This window comes from Panthera tigris, chromosome A1, assembly GCF_018350195.1.
Source record: "Panthera tigris isolate Pti1 chromosome A1, P.tigris_Pti1_mat1.1, whole genome shotgun sequence".
NCBI classification, from domain to species: Eukaryota; Metazoa; Chordata; class Mammalia; order Carnivora; family Felidae; genus Panthera; species Panthera tigris.
Window position 1 is genome coordinate 10,838,466 of NC_056660.1, and position 20,718 is coordinate 10,859,183.

Sequence of the window (20,718 nt, forward strand, 5' to 3'; positions counted from 1 at the left end):
TGTGCAGAGAGATCATGGAGCTTTTTCTGTTCAAATATATGTTTTGTAGAGCTAAAACTTTTAAAAGCATCTGCCTTGCGATTAATTCACTGCTACCCACATAATTGTGTGTCATTGGAAGTTAAAACTCAGTCTGCTACATTATAATTAGTGGCGATTAGGATACAGAACTCCTCCTCCTGATCTGAAGCCTAAAAAATGGAAATGAATTTCTTAATCAATCTCTCCCCCCTTCTTTATACCTTGCTTTGAAATACAGAAAGGACTGGGGAAAATAACTCCGTAAGAGTCACTTGAAAACGAATGCATGAATAATTAAGATAATTCAATCTCATGTATAAGTATCACAAACCAAATGCGCATATATTTACTAAGTGCCTAGTATGTGAAAGACACGGATTAGAACTACAAATATTGTCATTCTATGGCACAAAGTGAAAGGCAGCTCCCTTAGAATTGCTCATTCTTCCTCATGAGGCTTTAGGGGTTTGCTAGGGATTTGGGTTACAGGGTGGGGCAGGTGAACAGCCCAGGACGAACAGGAGGGATGTTTTAGGTACAAACTTAAGGAGATGGTGGTACGGAGTTCGTATTTTGAAAACTATTCAAACCCTCCTTTTATCCTACACTTTGGCAGAGCTCCACACACCCCGGCCCCCCAAAAGAGCCATTAGCTTGCTTTGTGAAAGACCACCAGTAATTCATTCCAATCCACTAGTCCCCAGTAAGTGGAAAGAAATTCAGAAGTTTATAGAATTAACTTGAACGAGGTATTTTTAACTCCTCAGTTTACAATAGCGTTAGATAATTTTCCTGAGCCATTATGACCACAAACGCTGCCTGGAGAGGAATCAAACAGACTTAGGGGAGGCCACTAAAGCCCTTTCCCCTACGAGACTGTACTTTGTTTTTCAACGTGACCCTTAGCAGGATGTTTTCTAGCTGTACAAGACATCATCGTCTCGCTGTGTGGTCACGCTCTCGCTGACCCATGCGTGCCTGTGGCTGTCCTTCTGCGCTACAACCCTGGGGCTCTCTGCTCGCTTACAGCTCCTCAGATCAGAAGTTTCCAGCTGGCGGGATGTCTACACTTGGGTATCATGACAACTCCTCAAAAGCATCTGTTACAATTAATGTATAGATGACTCTTACCCCCTGTCAGCTTCTTCCCCTGAACTTGCCATCTTGGTGGTATCAGCATCCTTCCCGGCAGCCAGGCTCAAAGCCTCTTCCTTTCTTTCCGACCCTCGTGACGCTTCATGTCCCATCGGACAGTGAGCCCTGGCTGTGCCCCCTTAAGCCCTCGTCTTCTTTCACCCGGTCCAGGGTCAAAGCCTCCTGCCTGGTCTCCATCCTTTTGCTCCTTGACTTTCCATGCTTCTGACAGAACTGTCTTCCCATAATGCAGAGCACAGTTTGCCCCTGTCCTTCTCCATATTCTCACTCCTTGTTGCTAGCTCTCAATGTTAATGTTCAGAAGAATCACAAGGGATACTGGCTTTAAATGCATGTCACCAAGCTGCCCCCACTCAGAGATTATGAAGTGATAGTCCTGCTGGAGTGGGCACCAAGATCGTTCTTTGAGTGGGCTCCCAGGATTTATAAGCATCTTCCTTGGTTCTGATGCCTGGGCTATGCTCTGGGAAGTACCACCTTGGAATCTGTTCAGGGCCCTTCCATTTTGTCTCCGTGCTTATTTCCAGGCTCACTTCTTCCACATCTCCCCATACTTTCCATCCTTCACCCACGCTGGGCTATTTACCAACTAGAGAAGATGTCATCGAATTCCAAGTTTCTGTTTCTCTGAGCCTGGTTAACCCTCACCTGAAAAGCTGTTCTTCTATTCCGCCTATGAAAATCATAAAGCTTTGTTTACACAGTTCCTAATTTCCAACTCGTTCCTCTGTTTTCTTTTGTCAGTAGGTCTGTAATAGCACCTGCTTCATTCCGTCCTTGTTTTATAATCTAGTTGCTTATTCTAATTGTAAGCTTCTTTAGAAAGATATCTAAGTCTTAGTTATTTGTAGCTCCCACCTATCCATCCATCAACAGCTCCAAAGCATCAAAAACAGATAAAATCTTTTGTTTGACTCTTAAGCAATTGAATGTCTGTTTCACTCCTCAATACCTTCCCTGGTTCAGAAGCATATTTTGGACTCTTAAAGATTCCTGATTCCTTCTGATCCTAGACAATCCTTTTCTACATTCTCTAGAAACACTTTGCCATGATTCTTCATGGATTGGACGGTACTGTGATACTTTGTTCTAAAATTTTAATCTCCTTAAAAAATAGTACTATAACAAAATAGATTTAAAATGCATGAACTTATCCATTCAAGACTATCTGGGGAGATAATATGTGGCCAATACCATTTTAGTTGGAATGCAAAGTAAGTAAAGGCAAAGGTCTTGGCCTCAGAAAGCTTCTGATAGAGTTGGATAAATAAGATATCACATACTTGAATCCAGGAGGAATCACAAAAACAAATGAATGATCGAAGTGTACAAGGAGTACCTGAAACAGAGGAAATTAATCAAAGTAGATATTGAAGCCAGGTTGGGAATGTGTTGGAGAGGGACTGAGAGGAAATTCCAGACAGGAACTGGATGAGCAAAATGTCACACGTCTGAAATGATGGAAAACATATCCATTTGGCTGAGTCACACAGCCCTGTTTTGTAACAAGTTATCAGGATGGTTAAATTGGATCCTATTTTCTGTTACGTCAAATGGGATGGTGATAATTGTGAAGAGTAATACCCATGTCATTTATTTCCAATGTAATTGCTTTGGGTTTTCGCTGTCATCAACAGGGACCTGTCTAGCAATATGATAATGGAACTACCAGCCCACCTTTTTAAAGACCTGAAGCTTCTACAGAAACTGTAAGTTCTTCTTCCCACCCACCATCATCAGATTTAAATGGCAACATCTTGAGCTTCCAAAATAATAACATCCTGATGCTTCTTTCCTTCCTCTTTCTAATGGTACAAAAGGAATCTGTCGTCCAATCCTCTTTTGTATCTCCACAAGAACCAGTTTGAAAGTCTTAAACAACTTCAGTCTCTGTAAGTGAAATATAACGGTATATTGATTATCATTTGAGTGGATATATTTTACTTAGAACCACGTTTATTTTTAAATGGGTACTTTATGCAGAGAGCTCTTAATCTGAGCCCATGCCATCAGACAATTGTGAATATCATTGTTACCATCAAGTATGTGCTGAAATGACAACAAAGCCACCTCTTTTACCGTTTAATCTGTTGCAAAGACCATTTCTGTGTCTGAAGCTACATGTACCGGGTTCTTATGGAAAAATCTCATCCTACAATTTTCCCGAAGAATTACATTTTCAGTAGGTTGGTTACTGAACTGTTGCTAAAAAGCAAATTATATAAGACTTGCCTGCTTTTCCCTTTCCCATTTGCTACGACAGTCTACTTGACATTGGTCTACAGTGCATGCTTTTTCTATTTCTATCAGTAAAGAAAAAAATATCCTAGCAACATGAACATTCAGACACTTAATGTTGCTTCGTATTTTAAAATTTCAAACATATTAGTGTCAAGAACTCTGCCAGTTCTCCTTTGAACTTCCTCATCCCTTTTCTATGAATAGCCATTGTTGGTTCAAATTTGTTTTTACACAGAGAACATATGCATTACCTGATCTCAGCCTAAAGCCTTTGCACATTTAATTCTAAAGCCTCATTCTTAATATCACTTTTTCTTCTTGCTAAATAATTTTCTTTTGGCAATTAATGCCAGATTTAGGTTCTCTTTCAACATGCTCTCTCTCATTAGTAAGCATCCACCGATGAAAAAAAGACTTTCCTCATTTTGTTTGAAGATTCATTGACATATTGATTCCACAAACATTTGCCAGCCATCAACTTACCTGTAGCGCTGTCTTAGGCATCCAAGATGTAATGACCTCTGCCCTTTTGGAAACTATCGGCTATGAACCAAATGATCAAATAATCCATGTAGAGTTAAAACTGCGGTGAGTCCAGGAGAAAGCCAGAGAGAAAAGAAAGAAGAGGGAAACAAACCCTGTAAGAAGGACTCGAGTTTCCTGCAGCACGGGCCCTATGATGATTCTGGAGTATAATTGTTCCGCTAGGTTTCATTTCTGACTGCCAGAGAAAAGGCAGTGCTATGAAGGAGTCAACGGCCAAGGAAACCTCAGAACCATGTCAAGAAATCCCTCCTCAGATCAAGCAAAAAGAAACTGAGTGAGAATCAGACAGCTTTCAAAAATAACCATGAAAAGTAAGAGGCTTCTGTCTTTTTAGATTTTCCTCTCTCCATCTGTTTCCTGAGAACATGGCAGTTTCCCTTAATTCATGCCACCCTAAAGAGTCTTCAAAGAATCCGTATTTGAAGAAGCTTCTGGATAAGTGAGGAGGATAGGAGTTCCCACTGCAGCCCTCTGAGGACATCTCATGGGGTCTGGGAAGGAAAGGCATTATACTTCCTGCTACTATCTTAGGAACGCTTGTTTAGAGTTGGAGCCCTGCTTACCGCTTCCCTGGTTTTCCGCCCGGGAGACCCATAGGCCTGGAAGAAACAACTGCATTTGAATGCAGGCCCCCACAAAAGTCACTTCAGTGATGTTCTCAGATTGGAACTACCAGCTCCTGTCAAACCCTCCACAACTCACATGTCGTGGTCCATGAAACCAAACTGTGCAGCCAATTTCACGATCACACTAATCACCACTGCCATTTTTAAATCAAAGAAATGCATGAAAATGTCTTATTAGAATTAATTCTGCACTTCAAGTGACAAAATCAGCTCCAACTTACCGAAGGCATAAATAGAAATAGCAATCTTCTAAGAGAGTTTACTCTAACATTTCCATCCTGGTTTGAACTGGTAACAAGACTTTGAAGCATGGCATTTAGGATAGGACAAAATGCGATGATTAAAAAGTTAAGCCCTAAACACATGAAACCTATTGTGCATGTTTTCCAGAGACCTGGAAAGGATAGAGATTCCAAATATAAATACGCGGATGTTTCAACCCATGACGAATCTTTCTCACATGTATGTATGTATGAAAGAGTGGAGAAGTAAGCATGGTGAAATCTTGCCAATGTTCTAGTGTAAACTGTCTAATGTATCACTGCAATGTGTTTGTATGCACGAAAAGTCTTTTTATTGAGAACTTTTTAATTTTGTCACCTTTGGTCCCTGTCAAATAGAGTTCAATATTATGATGTGCCGACATGAGACACTTCTCCCTGGAAACACGCTGTTTATCCAATTGAGGTCCAATAAGAGATCAGGGTACCAGAATGCCACACATTACACAAGATGAAGCCACTGGCTAAATGGTACTCAGGAGACCTGGAAACATTAATTCACCTCACATGAATGAGCAGTCGGCTGCTCTAAGATTTGAGCCCTTAGGAAGAAAGGTGCTATATAAATTCCAGGTGTTGTTACTGTTACTAAGTGCACTACAAAATGGAGGTAATTAATCTTTATAGTAGTTTTTGATAAGTCACTTTAATATATTTGGCTAAAGTGCACTGTGTAAGTTGTGTTAATATATGTGTTTATGACATGATCATTTCTTTCCCAGCTGTATAATCTCTGTGTTCATGATTTCAAAAATTAACCCTTGTTATCCACAACAGTAGGGAGGATTCGATGTAAGATTACAAGTTGGGTGCAGCAAATGGATGGAATGGTTGGTGTGAAAGTGCTCTTTGGGGAGAACAACACGTTTATGTCTCTGCAGTAGGTGTGACTACTAAAAGACAGATATTTGACGCGTATCCACATGGCTTTCCTAATTTCCCTTTCTGTGGCACCAGTAGACACACATTTAGTGAGGCGATCATTTCCTTGTTGCAGGCAGAATGTGAGGTCCTTTTGGGACAGAGAAATTCACCCTTAATAGAACATGATGGAGAAGGTACTGCTTAAGCTATGAACTTCGGGTTGAGGTCAAGAAGGTCCCGACAATGAACAGAAAATGTATTAAGTTAGTTGCTTCTCTACTGAGTGATCTATTCTTCTTTCACCTTCCTCGTCCACCATTTATTGAAACACATCCACCTCATAGCCCCCAACACTTTCTGCCAGCCAGTGCCTTGGTCACAGCAGGAGGAGAGATTGAATGACCAAGACCCTAGCTGGCTCTGTCTGAAGGCAGCAGACATGATGGAATCTCCTTTAAGAATCTCCTTTAAGACTAAGAGGTCAAGTCAGGTGTGTGCCAGGGACTCCAGGCAGGGAGAAGATAAAAAGAGAATTTATACATCAAGCCCCTTGAATCGGATAGATGATGTCAGGAAGCTAGGCTCTGAGCTACTTGGGGGCAGTGATGGCCCCCTATTTCTCTACCTGACAAGCCCAGCGCTGAATTATCCATCATTCACTTGCTCATCTAGGAAGTGGCTAGATGAGGGCTTCCCATGTGTCAGGCCCTGTGCTAGATCTGAGAACACAGGGATGAACAGGAGAGAGAAGTGTCTGCCTCACGGAGCTTCCGTTTAGCTTTGGGACCCAGAAAGCAAACAAATAGTTAACACATACCGTGAAGAAAAGCAGAACAAGATGAAGGGTCAGAGGGAGGATGTAGATGGTTCACATAGAAGTCAGAGAGCTGGGACATCTGAGCAGAACAGAACGAAGGGAGGGAGCAGGCCTGGCGATATCTGGGGGAAGAATCTTCCAGGCAGGGGGAACAGCAAAAGCACTGCAGTGATAAGGGGGTGAGCCTGGCTTGTTTGAGTTTGGGAAGAAAGACAGGGTGCCCGGGTGGAGCTAGCAATGAAGGGAAGGAGGTGAGTGGATCCGGGCATCCAGTCTTGAGGGGCCTTGAGGCCGCGGCAAAGGAAAGCTTCCTTTAACTCTGTAGTCTCAAAACTGAATGGAGAGATGGTTAAAAAAAAAAAAAAAAAAAAGGATTAGACAAAGAGAAATGAACTAAAAGAAGTTGTATGGGGGGGGAAAAGTCTACATACACAGGTTTAGGGAGCAGCAGTAAGCCAAGTGACCTCCCAATTCAATCACGTGAAGCTTCCACACACCTAGGTCACAAATACCTTGATCACAAACAAGCCTGTATTTTTCTCTAGAAACTGTGTAAGCCCTTTTAGGCTCTGGTGAGAAATCTGCTTCCTCTCCTAGCTCCCGTGAGTCTGAGGTTTCCGAGTCTCAGAGACTCTCCCTTCCTGCCAGTGTCAGGGGAAAGGAGGCTGGGTAAGTGAGTGTACTTAAACTGAGTACCAGGCAGGAATGCTTTCGGCGAGGTCCTTTACATCCCCGACCCAAGCCCCCGAATGTGTGCTACAGATCAATGTAACAATGACAATTTGCTTTTTACCATACCCTAGAGAATAATCCAGGAAATTAGGAAGAAATAGAGTCCTGGAGACTTCACATTCTCGTGTCCTCACCCGACACATCTCGGTCAAGCCACAGAATTTCTACGCCCTTTAGGTTCTTTGTCTTTCCAAGAAGAACACTGCCCAGAGTAACGTAATATGTAATGAGGAAACACTCTAATTGCATAATCATTATTAAACAAAGATAAACACACCTAGTGAAGTTGCCTCCCTGAGAGGGCAGCAGCTCTGCCAGGATGGCAACTGTAGTTTCTCTGTCATTGCTGTAAAGTGACTCTTTTTTTCCCTTTGAATTTAGTTATTTCAAAAACTTTCGATACTGCTCCTATGCTCCCCATGTCCGCATATGTGTGCCCTTGACTGACGGCATTTCTTCATTTGAGGACCTCTTGGCTAACAATATCCTCAGAATATTTGTCTGGGTTATAGCTTTCATAACCTGCTTTGGAAATCTTTTTGTCATTGGCATGAGATCTTTCATTAAAGCTGAAAATACGACCCACGCTACGTCCATCAAAATCCTTTGTTGTAAGTATGTTTCCTACCTAAATGGATTTAGGATGTCTTCTGTGACCTGAGCACTAGATACATATTGGCCTTCAACAAAGGCACTTAGTACGGATTAGATGAGCTAGGCATTTTTTTCTCTGAGTATGAACTACTGTTCTCTTTGGCTTTCTGTTTTAGATTGCATGAGTTTGCAGTGATCCAGCATTCACCGCTGGGGGTTATATCTTGGAAATGGGGTAACAGGGAGCTAATGAATCAACAGAAAGATTATGGAGGACAGGTTGTGGGTTACAAACTAAGCTCAGTTTGCCTTCAATTACAACAGCACCCATGCTCCTCGAGCCCAGAAAATTATTCTCTTTGTTAACTAGGCCAGTAATACTTATCTACTGTTTAAAAACTAGCTTCCCCCACAAAACTTACCCCCTCACGCACACCACCATTTTTAAAAATTATAAAACAAAGACCCAGTACAGTATTTTAGAATTGGACATTTTTTTGTGAAGTCCATTGGCTTTTAGAGACCGCTGTAGTGTAGGTGTTTATATTAGTTCATTTAATACAGGATGAAGGAAGTAGACCCAGTTAGGAAACCGAAACTGAAATGTTGGGAACTATCAACATACAATGTATTGATTCCTTAACAGGTGCAGATTGCCTGATGGGTGTTTACTTGTTCTTCATTGGCTTTTTTGATATAAAATACCGTGGGCAGTATCAGAAGTATGCGTTACTGTGGATGGAGAGTTTACAGTGCCGCCTCATGGGGTTCCTGGCCATGCTGTCCACCGAAGTCTCCGTCCTGCTGCTGACGTACCTGACTTTGGAGAAGTTTCTGGTCATTGTCTTTCCCTTCAGTAATATTCGTCCTGGAAAATGGCAGACCTCGGTCATCCTCATTTGCATCTGGATTATGGGATTTTTAATAGCTGTGATTCCGTTTTGGAATGAGGATTATTTTGGAAACTTTTATGGAAAAAATGGCGTGTGTTTCCCACTTTATTATGACCAAACAGAAGATATCGGAAGCAAAGGTTATTCTCTTGGAATTTTCCTAGGTAAATTATATTTTTCACTTTCTGGGCCAACATAATTTTGGTAGAAATATCATATATTTCATCAACGGTGTTTTTGTCCTTTTCAGAAAGTAAATGAATATACTCAAGACTGTGTCCTTTTTTAAAGAAAAATTCTTACTGAGTATAGTTTTTATTAAACTTTTTATATAGAGATTTAGTATGGGAAACAAAAACATACTGTCAGGATCTCTGGATGATTTTTTATTACCTGTAAGACCCTTTGATTTTCACATTGTGACTATGAGCTGGAGGAAGTCTAGGTTAGTACCTTGACCTGTGACCCCGTCAAGTTATCTGAACTCATTTTTATTTTTTTTACAATCTAGATATGAGTTAAGTAAATAATAATAATAAAATTCTGGAAACTCACTGACAGGAGATTATTGGAATGGAAATACCAAGAAGGTTTATTGCCTTTGGTAAATGCAGCTCTAAAATCAAAACTGGAAGAATGCTTAATAAAACTGCTTTCAGTTTTTCTTAATTCCCTCTCATTTTTAAGAAAAGAAGATCCTACCTTCTCTGGAACAAAAGTGAATGAGAAGTGGAGCTCTTTAAGGTTAAAAAAAAAAAAACAACACATTTGTTTTTGTCCAATAGGTATCCCTGCTGTTTAAAATTAAGACGATTTCCATATCATTTCTTTAGAGCAGTATTCTCATCTTAATTTCCCCTTCTCATCTTTTCCCCTCTCTAAGTGGTCGATAAGCTCTATCATCCTTTCTTTCTCATCAAATATTTTTTTCATCAAAATATACCACTGCCTTCTATTTCTTCCAGTCTCTACCTAGCATCACCTTCATGTGAAACCTCACTACCTCAACCCTGAAGGGCTTATTACATTAGCTGTTACTAGTCTTTTGGCCTCAGGGGCTTTCTCTCTTCTATTAACCTGTTCACTCCCTGAGTATCAAAAAGGCCTCAGCTCTGAGACCTTCAATGACTCCCTGCTACTGCCAAGGTCAAGTGTACATTAGTCACTTAAGATACTTCACAAAATCGCTCTAACCACCGGTCCAGCTCTTCTTCATGGATTCCTTTTCTTCTTCTGAGAAATATACCTTCTTAGCACCATTTTAATAATACTCTTCACATACGACCCCGTTCTATAGCTATTTTTTCATGGACGTTGTAAGCTGTTCCTAGCATAGATGCACTTCATAGAGACCCCTCCTAACACACACACACATTCCGCTCCATTCCATTCGCTGATTCATCAATGATTTATTAAGCACCTGCTATAGGCCAGGCACTCTTTTGGACACTGGAGACACAACAGATCAGCCCTCACAGACCTACCACCAGAAAGGAGGATGAAGACAAGTAAACACATTCTTATGTCACAAACTGACAAATGCCACAAAGGAGGAGAACTGGATGTTCTAGGAGGCCCCAAATCTGAGCACCGGGGAAAGCTTTCCAGTAGGAATGAATCCAAAGGATAAGGAAGGATTAACCAAGTGAAGTCTGTTCCAGGAAAAAACATAGTGGAGGTAGAAGTCCAAAGCCAGGGAACAGGCCCAGATGAAAGGCCAAGAAGTTAGGTGTAGCTGGATCTTATAGTTAAGGAGAGTGGGGTAAGATAGCACCTGTGATGTATTCCAGGTAGATCAAGAGACGTGCACGCACACGCACACACACACACACACAAGCACACACACGCACACACACTCATCATCATCATCATCACCTATATACACTTGGCTTACCTGTGAGAAGAGTCCTAGAGCCTTTTTTTCTCTTTAAAGAATATACAAATACACAGTTTGGAAATCAATTCTTTATTTTAGAATGGAATAAGATTTAGAGAGACGTTGCAAGGACAGTAGCTTCCATTTACCCCTCACCTAGTCTCCCCTATTGCCAACATCTCACATCCCTATGGTGCTTTCAGAACACACGATTTTAATCCTTCCTGTAAGTCTGTTTTCACAATTTGTGTTATAGGATCATCGTTAAAAGTCATTACCTGTTATTCTTAACTAAAGTTTCTGACAAGAGGCCTAAGATAAACCAATTTTATAAAATTCTATTGAATGGCTTTGTTATGAGATTCTATGGAATGTGAAGTGTTTTGGATAAAAGCAACAGAACACTGGGAATTTATACAATTCTCCCCTAGACTTCACCCATCTTACACATAGTCTAGATTCAGATGAACATTTTTTAAACAACTTCGAAATCGTATGCATGTTTTATATTCACAGTGAGGAATGTGATAATTACTCTTAGTATTTTTATTCCAGCAAGAATATAACAAAGTGACTAAGAAGTCAGCATTATAAGATAGTGATGTTAAGTGAGAAGTTGACCCTATAGTGAGAATATATTTGACCCTAAAAAATCATTCGTACAGTTGAATTTTTTTATTTTTTCTTCTCTTTTTTCTTCTAAAACAAGTCTAAAGGTTTCTGAATTTTAGTTTAAATTACTGTAAGCTCTCTGAAAAAAAAACAAAAAATGCATTCTTGTTCTATGTAATATTTTTACTTAAGACCAAAAACCATGGGAGATAATGTTTTTGAGGCTATTATCTTCTTGATATTCCAAGTCATCTTGTTCCTATTTATAAGATAAAGAAATGGGGTCATGTTTATTTTTTGAGATAATCAGATGATTACAATAATCCCTTAAGATCTGAATTTGTGGGGACTGAAAAATGAAAATAGCTTTATTCTGGCTTTCAAAAAGCTAAAATTCACCTCATGCTACACCTAGATCTGAATTTCAGAGGCCTGAAACTCTTTATAAAGGGTTTGTGTGTTTCCAGTATCTTTTTGATCTGACAAACCCAATTCTTTTAGCTTGTTGCAGCTGATAGCCTTGGATTCAGGGTTTTTAGCTGATCGCCCCTGGACCTATACAAAAATATCCTTGGAAGTACAGCCTAAGAAGGCGCCATAATGAGCATCTATGTAACACAACACTTTTACTGTTGATTTATACACCTGAGATGTTAAGAGCTGTGCTTTTCCCAACAGGTGTGAACTTGCTGGCTTTTCTCATCATTGTGTTTTCCTATATTATTATGTTCTGTTCCATTAAAAAAACTGCCTTGCAGACTTCGGAAGTGAGGAATCATGTTGGAAGAGAGGTGGCTGTTGCAAATCGTTTCTTTTTTATAGTGTTCTCTGATGCCATCTGCTGGATTCCTGTATTTGTAATTAAAATTCTCTCCCTCTTCCGGGTGGAAATACCAGGTCAGTCCCTTCTATTATTCCCAAGTACATTGTGCTTTCTTTAGCCCCTTGGCAAGACCAGAATACAGTGCCTTACATATAGTAAATTCTCTGTAAACACCTACAAACAACTATTATTTTCCTTAATACTTTATAGTCTGTATTCTAAGACAGTAACTGGGCAGTGGTGCAATCCAGACAAGGACGATAAGGAAACAGGACTGAGAAAAAAAACGAACACTTAGTGTCTCGTTTCTATCTGAGCTAGACAGTGGCTCTTAACCAAGAGTACACATACAAAATCAAAATATACACAAAAAGCCCAGGTTTCATCTACAGGGACAAAGAGCTACACGCAGGTATTTTGGAAAAGTTCTCCATGTGCCCACGTGATTCTGAGGCACACACCCCTCCTTAAGAACCACCAGTTTATTTCACGGTCCTTGCCGTATGGTTGTCACTCTAGGCTCCGCTCTAGGGTGTTAGATGTTTGGTGGAATGGGGTCTCCCACCCACACCCCTAGTTCAACCAGAGGAAAAAAAAAACCCTTTCATTAGTTAGGTTTTTATGCGAACCCCTTTCCGGGACTTAGAAATCACAGTCATCGAGGGGCCACCTGAGCTTTGGCCTGACTCCCAGGGACACGGGGTTTCTACTTGGCGGGGGGGGTGCTCATCCGGGGCAGAATTGTATCTGTTCATCTTGGCACCCCAGGGTCAAGCATGGGGTGGACGCTTCGGAAGCGCTTATAAAAGAGTGATGAATGTCCAGGAAACAAGCAGCTGTAATGATTTCTGTCCCTCTGGCGTGTGCATGGCAGTCACGGGAGGTCTTGTCAAGTGCCTCGCTGCGAAACGGCACACAACACCCACAGCTTCCACTTAACCTGTCAGTTTAGACTGATCACAAGGCAGACGCAAGGTGTGAACGTGCAGATCAAGAGAGACATCACGGCTGACTACTTGGGAACTTTCACTGAGTGGCGAGGGCAGATGCCTTAAGAATGCATGTGCCATTGCTTGGGGAGACTCAGCTGCGTGTGAGTGAGGAGCAGAATTACTTAAATATTAATGGTCACCGCTGAGGAGCTTGACGAACCATCCAGCATGCCACAGCGTCCTGGACAGTTCTATTTTTACATCCTTGCATTCCGAATTCAACAGGACTAAAAGGTCCGTGGGCCTCCGTGGCTCGTGGAATAAAATCCAAGTGCTGGGATCGGCATTAAAAATCACCTCCTACCCCGCCCTCGTGTATTCTGTCATCCAGGCTCCACTCTAGAGTGTTAGATGTCTGTTGGAACGGGGTCTCCCACCCACACCCCTAGTTCAACCAGAGAAAAAACACTTTCATTAGTTAGGATTCTATGTGATCTCCTTCCTGGGACTTAATCCATTCGAATGATTAGGACTTTTTCCCTTCTGTACCTTTTTGATGTCTTGACATTGCTGAAGATGTTTCCTCCACCTGGATTATATTCTCAACCTGTAGGGCTCTAGCTTCCTAAATACCCCTGCTCATCCTTCAAGATTCAATCCAAATACTCCCTCTCCCATGGTACCAGTCTAGGTATCTCTCCAACCCACACCCATCTAACCCAACTGCTTAAATGTCTGTGACATTTTGTTTGCACTTCACTTATTAACCTCATCCGAGCTGCCTCCCAGCGGTGTTATTTTTTTTTTTATGTGTTCATTGCTCCCTTCAGATTATAAGCTTCAGGACGATAGGGACCGTATGTTGTTTATCTTTCCACAAGTGTTTTTTTTTTTTTTTTTTTTTTTGCATAATGTTATTTGATAAATGCTTCTTTAATTAAAGATGCTGAGCTGGTCCGAGAGTGGTGGAACAGGGTGGGAGGGGACTGTCTCATCAACCTCCCAAACTTCTCTTTCCACGCCTTTTGATGCCCTCCCCCACCCCAGGCACTTGCTTGTTTTTGATGTGGGAGGAGGCAGCCTTGTGTGGTGATAGAAGGACCAAGTGAGGCAGGAGTCCTGGGTTTCTGTCCTAATCCCGCCGCTGACCAGTTGAGGAAATGGAGGCAGATCACCTCACCTCACCGAGACTGTGTTCATACGGCCTCTCAAATTCCTTCCAGTTTTCATATTCTGTGAGCCTGTCAACTCCTTGAGGCTTTTCCTCTGTATTACTCTGCTTGGACTGCCATAACAGAGTAACACGAACTGGGTGGCTTAAGCAATAGAAATTTATTTTTTCACAGTTCTGGAGAGCTGGAAGTCCAGAATAAAGTGTCAGCAGATTTCTGCTGCAGCCTCCCTCCTTGGCCCTCCTGCCTTCTCAGCCTATCCTCACGTGGTCTTTCCTCTGTGCATATGCACCCACAGTATCTCTATGTGTATGAAAGTTTCCCTCTTCTAAGAACACCTGTTAGATTGGAATGAGGACCAATCTAAATTATTTTAACTTAATGGCAGCTTTAGAAGGCCGTCTCCAAACGCAGTCACATTCTGAGGTCCAATACATGAATTTTGGAGCACACAATTCAGCCCATAGCACTGTCCGATTTAGAGTCAGGGGAGGTCTGGTGATCAAGATGTTTTGGTATCTGAGAGCCACAGGAGTAGTCATCATCCTTGGAGAGCTTGCAACATTCCAGATCATGATAGGAAACTAGAAAGGGAAAAAAAATGTTTTGTGACAACCTTATTTGGCCCACACATCAGTCTTTCTCTACATCTATAGCTCAATCCTTTGAGGTCTGTCTTGAACACTGGGTGGACCTAACAGAGTAGACTTGACGGCATTTGACTAAGCCCCTTCTTGCTTGTCTGACTCCCCAAGTGTTGTAGGAAATGCTGGACCCATTGGCTTAAACCCATCCTGTCCTCATCCTCCAAGAACTCTGGGGTGTGCCCCACCATGGCATGCCACTGACAGCACATGCGGTCAGCCCAAAAGATAAGCCAGCTTTAGCCCTCCTTTCTCAGAAGTCACCTGCTGACCTTACATTAGTGAGTCACCCTGAGACTGAATGGGAAGTCTCATTCCTGGTCACAAGTTCCTCTGGGAACACAACAGACAAAAAGCCACTTGTTTTGTTTTGTTTTGTTTTGATTTCAATCATGCACTGTCCATACTATCTAATTTTTAAAAATTCAAGACACGTAATATCGTATTATGAAACCGTAATAAATCTGAGTTATGCTAAATATAGCTATTTTTCTTCCATATTCTTTCCAGTTCAAAAAAATAAATAAGGACAAGAAAGAGAAGATGGGATAGGAAGAGGAAGGCAAATACAGAAAAAAAGAGAAGGGAGGGGATAACAGGAAAGCAGGAAAAAGAGGAGGGGAGGTCAGATAAGCAGTCAGAAGAAATGGAAAAGAAAGAGAAGAACAGAAAGGATGGAAGGAACAAAGCAGGGCAAAGAAGAACAAAGAACAATGTCTAAAGGATAAGAAAATTGTGAGATGGGGAGGGAAGAGAAGGAGACAAGGGAGAGTGACAGGGAATGTATCCTTGGCCTTACCCTCCGGCTCTTCACCTGAGCTGGGAGTTCTTTACACTTTTGAAGGTGTAAGAGGAGGCAGCCTAGTGTGGGGGGGGTCGCAGAATTGCAGGTGTTAGTGCTGAAGAGGGACGTCAGCAGAGCTGCCGACCGTGGCCCACCCAGCCCCCCGACTTCGATCAAGTAAGTTATCATCAGCCCCTTTCACAGGTAGGGTAGTTGAGGTCCAGGGAGCTTAGGTGATTTGCCCACGGTCCCGTAGCTCAATGACCCTAAGAGCAGGCTGCGTGCAAGGGGGAAAACACACTTCGTCCTCACCAAGTGCGTGATGTATTCGGAAAGGGCACAATCATCACAAACGTCTACTCACGAGGAAGTTTTGTGGCGTCTTTCCCTCCGTATTCTAATGAGCGTCTGTAAGGCTTCACACAGAAGGATTGATTCAGTTGGAAGGTGTATTCTCCTTTGCTCGTCACATCCTCAGCCTCCGCTCTGAAAAGGATGGTTGGAATACGAGGGCGGGACAGTTAGGCCTTGAGGAGTGAAGTTAAGACCGAGGTCCCATCTGAGCCCGGACCAGATATTTCCTGAACACTGATCTATTGATTAAGAAGTATTTTGTCATTTTCTTACGTATCTATAAAGAAAAGCAATAACGACAAGAAAAATACATCATATATATATATATATATATATATACACACACATGTATACACTCACATCTATGAAGTGTTTTTTTTTTAATATATTTCCTCTCAGTTGGCCTCCCAACAACCTACCAAGTAGTTACTGAAATTCAAAAATTTCTGAATGGTAGGACCTTGAATTCATAGGTCCTCTGCTCCTCCAACAGAGAGGGTCTCAATATAGTGAAAGAAAACTGTCATAGGAAGCCCTCCCCAAAGGAACATTGACTACAAACCGGTATGTGCTATTTGTGTCTGTTTAAAATTTCCGCTTCATGACATTTCCCACATTTCCTTTCCCTCTCCAGGCACAATCACCTCCTGGATAGTCATTTTCTTCCTTCCAGTAAACAGTGCCTTGAACCCCATCCTCTACACTCTCACAACCAGCTTTTTCAAAGACAAGCTGAAACAGCTGCTGCACAAACATCGGAGGAAATCCGTTTTCAAAACGAAGAAAGAAAGTCTCTCGACATCCATTGTGTGGACGGATGACTCCTCCGCACTTAAACTTGGGGTTTTGAACAAGATAACCCTCGGGGACGGTATAGTGAAGCCAATTTCCTAGCAATGGTTTTGGAACCCCGGACTTCCAGGGGACTACCTGTAAGAAAAGGACAGCGTTTGGAACATGCTACCTGCAGTGCTTTTCATCTCTCCCAACAGCAAACCTTTCTGCACAGAGAGCACAGCAGAGTGACTTCTGGCACTGCGTTCCGATGGCAGCTGTACTACTTATCAGCCGTGCGAAGAACTGTACCTATGGGTTCTGCTCGCTCTCGGCATTTCGGAAATGCACTAGCGAAACCACACATAGTAGGCCGATGGGCCGTTGATCCGCAGCTGGTCGACACTACCCCCCTGCAAGTGAAGGCCCCGCACGTTGGCACTGCATGTCCGCTTCTGAGTTGAACTGCACCGTCCGTAAAATAAAAACATTCATGACACCTCATTCCACGGTGGCCATCGTCACGTAAACCTCACATCTCTCTCTTTGCTTTTTCCGCGTCAAAGGAAATCATCGGCATCCTGCTGAACTGAGGGCAAAGGATTTCTGAGATGTTCGCCCGCCTCCAGCCTCGCCCTCTACGCCGGTGGCGTAGAAACTTTGAAAGCACACCTTTACAGGAGGCTGTTGCAGCCAACAAAACGGCAGAGAGACAGAGACTAAGCCTAGTACCATTCACCCTCTTGGCTGTTATTTAGTGTCAGCAGAGTTGAGATCGCAAACAAGATTATTTTTCTCGAGATTGCCCAGGCCACGAAGAAAAATTGGACACCCCAACGGCCAAAACTACATTTTAATCTCTTTCAAGGGTAATTTCTTTAAAGTAGCATCCCTACGGCTAGGAAGTTCTGTCTTCATAAAACACACGGATGAGACGTGTTAAAGGGGTTTAAGAATAGTGGTTTGATTGGGTCCGTTTGCTTACTCAGAGAAATTTCATTCAAAAAGGCCAGTAAGTTTGGACTTGAGTTTTGAAAATGTAAACTTACTTGTGAAGGCCTGGATGTGTCGTTACCATGAAAGCTCATATGTGAAAAACAATCAGGTAAATAAAATTATATTTTGCATTTGTCCATATCTTATTTTATGTTTGAGAAAGACTACAGAGGCTGTTTATTGACTATTACCATGTTTCTCCTGAGAGAGAGTATAGCCGGGAAACACAGCACCTCAGTCAACAAGCACATCTTATATTTTTCTCTTACCCCTTTTTCCAAAGCATGAGGCAAAACCTGAATGTCTTTACTGCTGTCTCCATTCTGAGTTCCTTTAATGAGTAGAATCTAAGCAGCTGACCAAGAACTCCAGATTACCTCCTATCATCTAATAGCATCCAGGAAAGAATCCCAGAGTTCATGTGTCACGGCAGTTCTGGTAATTTACTTGTTATTGCTTAATAGTGACTAAAACCATCGTTTCAACCAAGTGAAACATCTTTTGCATCAGTGAAATCTTTCTGAGGATTCTGCAGATAACGTTCCTCCCCATTAAGTAGGCTGCCCTTTTCCCTTATGGTTTCAAACTTTTCTCCATCTTGTATCCTCACTATGGTGAGTTACTTCCTGACATGTTTCCTGAATTTGCTGACATTTTATTAAACGCCCTCTGCCAGTCCTTGATCATCAGATGATTTATTTCCTAATACATTTCCCAACATCAGGAACATAAATAAGGACTAGACCCTGAGCCCAGGATATTGCAATCTTAGCACAAATGTGTGTCTCCCTTTCTTGAAAAGCATGAAGGGTGGGCCATGAACCAAGCATCTGGGAACTGTGTTTGTGAATGTCTGTGCTCTTACTGTTAAGTAAGACACATGAGAAACACAAGGTCAGGTGCATCAGGGAAGTTTTCACGGAAAAAATGGAAGCTATATATTGGTTAGCAGCATGCTAATGGATAGTATAGAATTGAATTCTAATAGCTTAGTGATTTACGGCCTTATTCTGCACTGCTACATAAATAGAAACCTGTAAGAAATGTTTAATTTTAGCAAATAACAGCTTTTATCTGGATTGAGTGAGGTCTTTTGCGTTGTTAGACTTGTTTTCTAAACCCGATGTTTCTGTGTGGATATGAAAATACTACTTCCGGTCTTTAACCACTTCCCATGACAACATAAACAGCAAATAAACATGACTTGAGAACATAAGAGGCCATAGATTGTGCCATCTTTGAGTAAGAGAGAATGAGGGCAAATTACCCAATCCGCATCTCCATCATGTGCCTGTGTATTACTGACATCTGGTATTGAAATGTAAAAAAAATATATTCTAAGAAATGAATATGGAACCTCAGATGAGTGTACCAAAAGGGGGTATGTGGTTTATCTGTGTTAGACATAGCTAAGCTTACTTATATCACTTTGTTTTATTCTTAAGTTTTATTTGTAATCAAAATTAAAATAGTTTATGCCCACTGCGGTTGCTGAAATAGACCCTGGTGACCAGGAGCTCTAAGTGGGGTTACACATAGCTGAGCTTTAGCTCACAGGTAGTAGTTTTACACCTCACCATGTGCCTCAAATCCACAGCTCCATCCGGCCTAGTCTCTATAGCATCAGAGAGCCACAAAAGCAGAGCCATCACCCCAACGTTTTTCTCTTAAGGGTGACCTCGGTGCCAGATCAAATGAGTATTTGGTAACTTGCTATGCAGATACTCATGCTACATTTTCAAGAATTTATCTCACCCAATATGATCCTTCACTCTTCTTTACCATTCTCAAGTTGGTAAGCAATGCAAAGATCCAGAGAATGTACATGATAGAAATGAAAACTGGTGAAGTGTCACCAATCATATGCTCCCTATAATTTTACATATGCCCCCAAGGGAGGTCTGAAGTAAATGGATCTTTCAAAAGTAACAAGGGATACATGTAAGACATATTTCTTTTTAGTGTTTTCACTGTAGCGTAAATAGGTGTATGGTTCTATTTAATAAATAATCTTAGGTAACTTTACTCAAGAAACAAAGCATGGAAGATAAATATTTGTATTTTCTTATTTCCTGAAAAAGAAAAAGAAAGAGTGATTATAAATATTTCTCCTTATATTAATCTGTTCATATGTCAGTTGTCTGATATCCTGTCTATGAAAGACAGAAGATGCATTTCTAATAAAGATAATGTTTACTTCTGAACCAGAAACACAAAATGTAATCAGAATATTCTTTGTTGTTGTTGTTGTTGTTGTTTTGAGTATTCCTTTTTTTTTTTTTTTAATTTAACGTTTATTTATTTTTGAGACAGGGAGAGACAGTATGAACGGGGGAGGGTCAGAGAGAGAGGGAGACACAGAATCTGAAACAGGCTCCAGGCTCTGAGCTGTCAGCACAGAGCCCGATGCGGGGCTCGAACTCACCGACCGGACCGTGAGATCATGACCTGAGCCGAAGTCGGACGCCTAACCGACTGAGCCACCCAGGCGCCCCTTGAGTATTCTTTTAGATGGTTTTTCAGTAAGAGACCTTAAAGTCCTTGAGGTACACTTCCTACAGCCCTATAAGCTGATTGAAACCTATACGAAATGTATTTCATTTAGAATAGTCTTCAGGATACTCCCCACATGACACATATGGAAGAAATCAATTAAAAATAAAGAAATAAAATACAATAAGGCCACCTGACAAAATTGCAGATCCAGGGATGGGTATCTTATGCCATCTCAACGGTCTGGCCCCAGTCCATGGTGACACTTCTTATCTCTAGGACCTGAAAAAGCATAACTATTTCGAGTCATAAACTCACAACTAGTTTGGATACAAAAAGAAATTATTTCTGGACTGCCTGGGACCCCATAAAACTTTCACCTGTTTCCTGATTTTCTGAATTCACGATGTTAGAGTATTTGATTCAGTAATGATTTTGCAATGGAAGCTATTATATACTTTCCTGCTACAGACAGTATATATTTAGGA

The 20,718-nt window shown here is 41.5% G+C and overlaps 1 protein-coding gene across 1 annotated transcript in view; it reads left to right on the top strand.

Annotated features, from left to right (window-relative positions):
- RXFP2 (relaxin family peptide receptor 2) overlaps window positions 1–18,016 on the top strand; it is a 60,897-nt gene extending 42,881 nt beyond the window's left edge. Inside the window, exons 13-19 of the mRNA XM_007097721.3 lie at window positions 2,814–2,885; window positions 2,997–3,068; window positions 4,980–5,051; window positions 7,665–7,894; window positions 8,524–8,934; window positions 11,937–12,155; window positions 16,602–18,016. Coding sequence (XP_007097783.2) covers window positions 2,814–2,885; window positions 2,997–3,068; window positions 4,980–5,051; window positions 7,665–7,894; window positions 8,524–8,934; window positions 11,937–12,155; window positions 16,602–16,861 — 1,336 coding nt within the window. The 3' untranslated portion in view covers window positions 16,862–18,016. The remainder of the gene's footprint in view (window positions 1–2,813; window positions 2,886–2,996; window positions 3,069–4,979; window positions 5,052–7,664; window positions 7,895–8,523; window positions 8,935–11,936; window positions 12,156–16,601) is intronic.
- The last annotated feature ends 2,702 nt before the right edge of the window (window positions 18,017–20,718 follow it).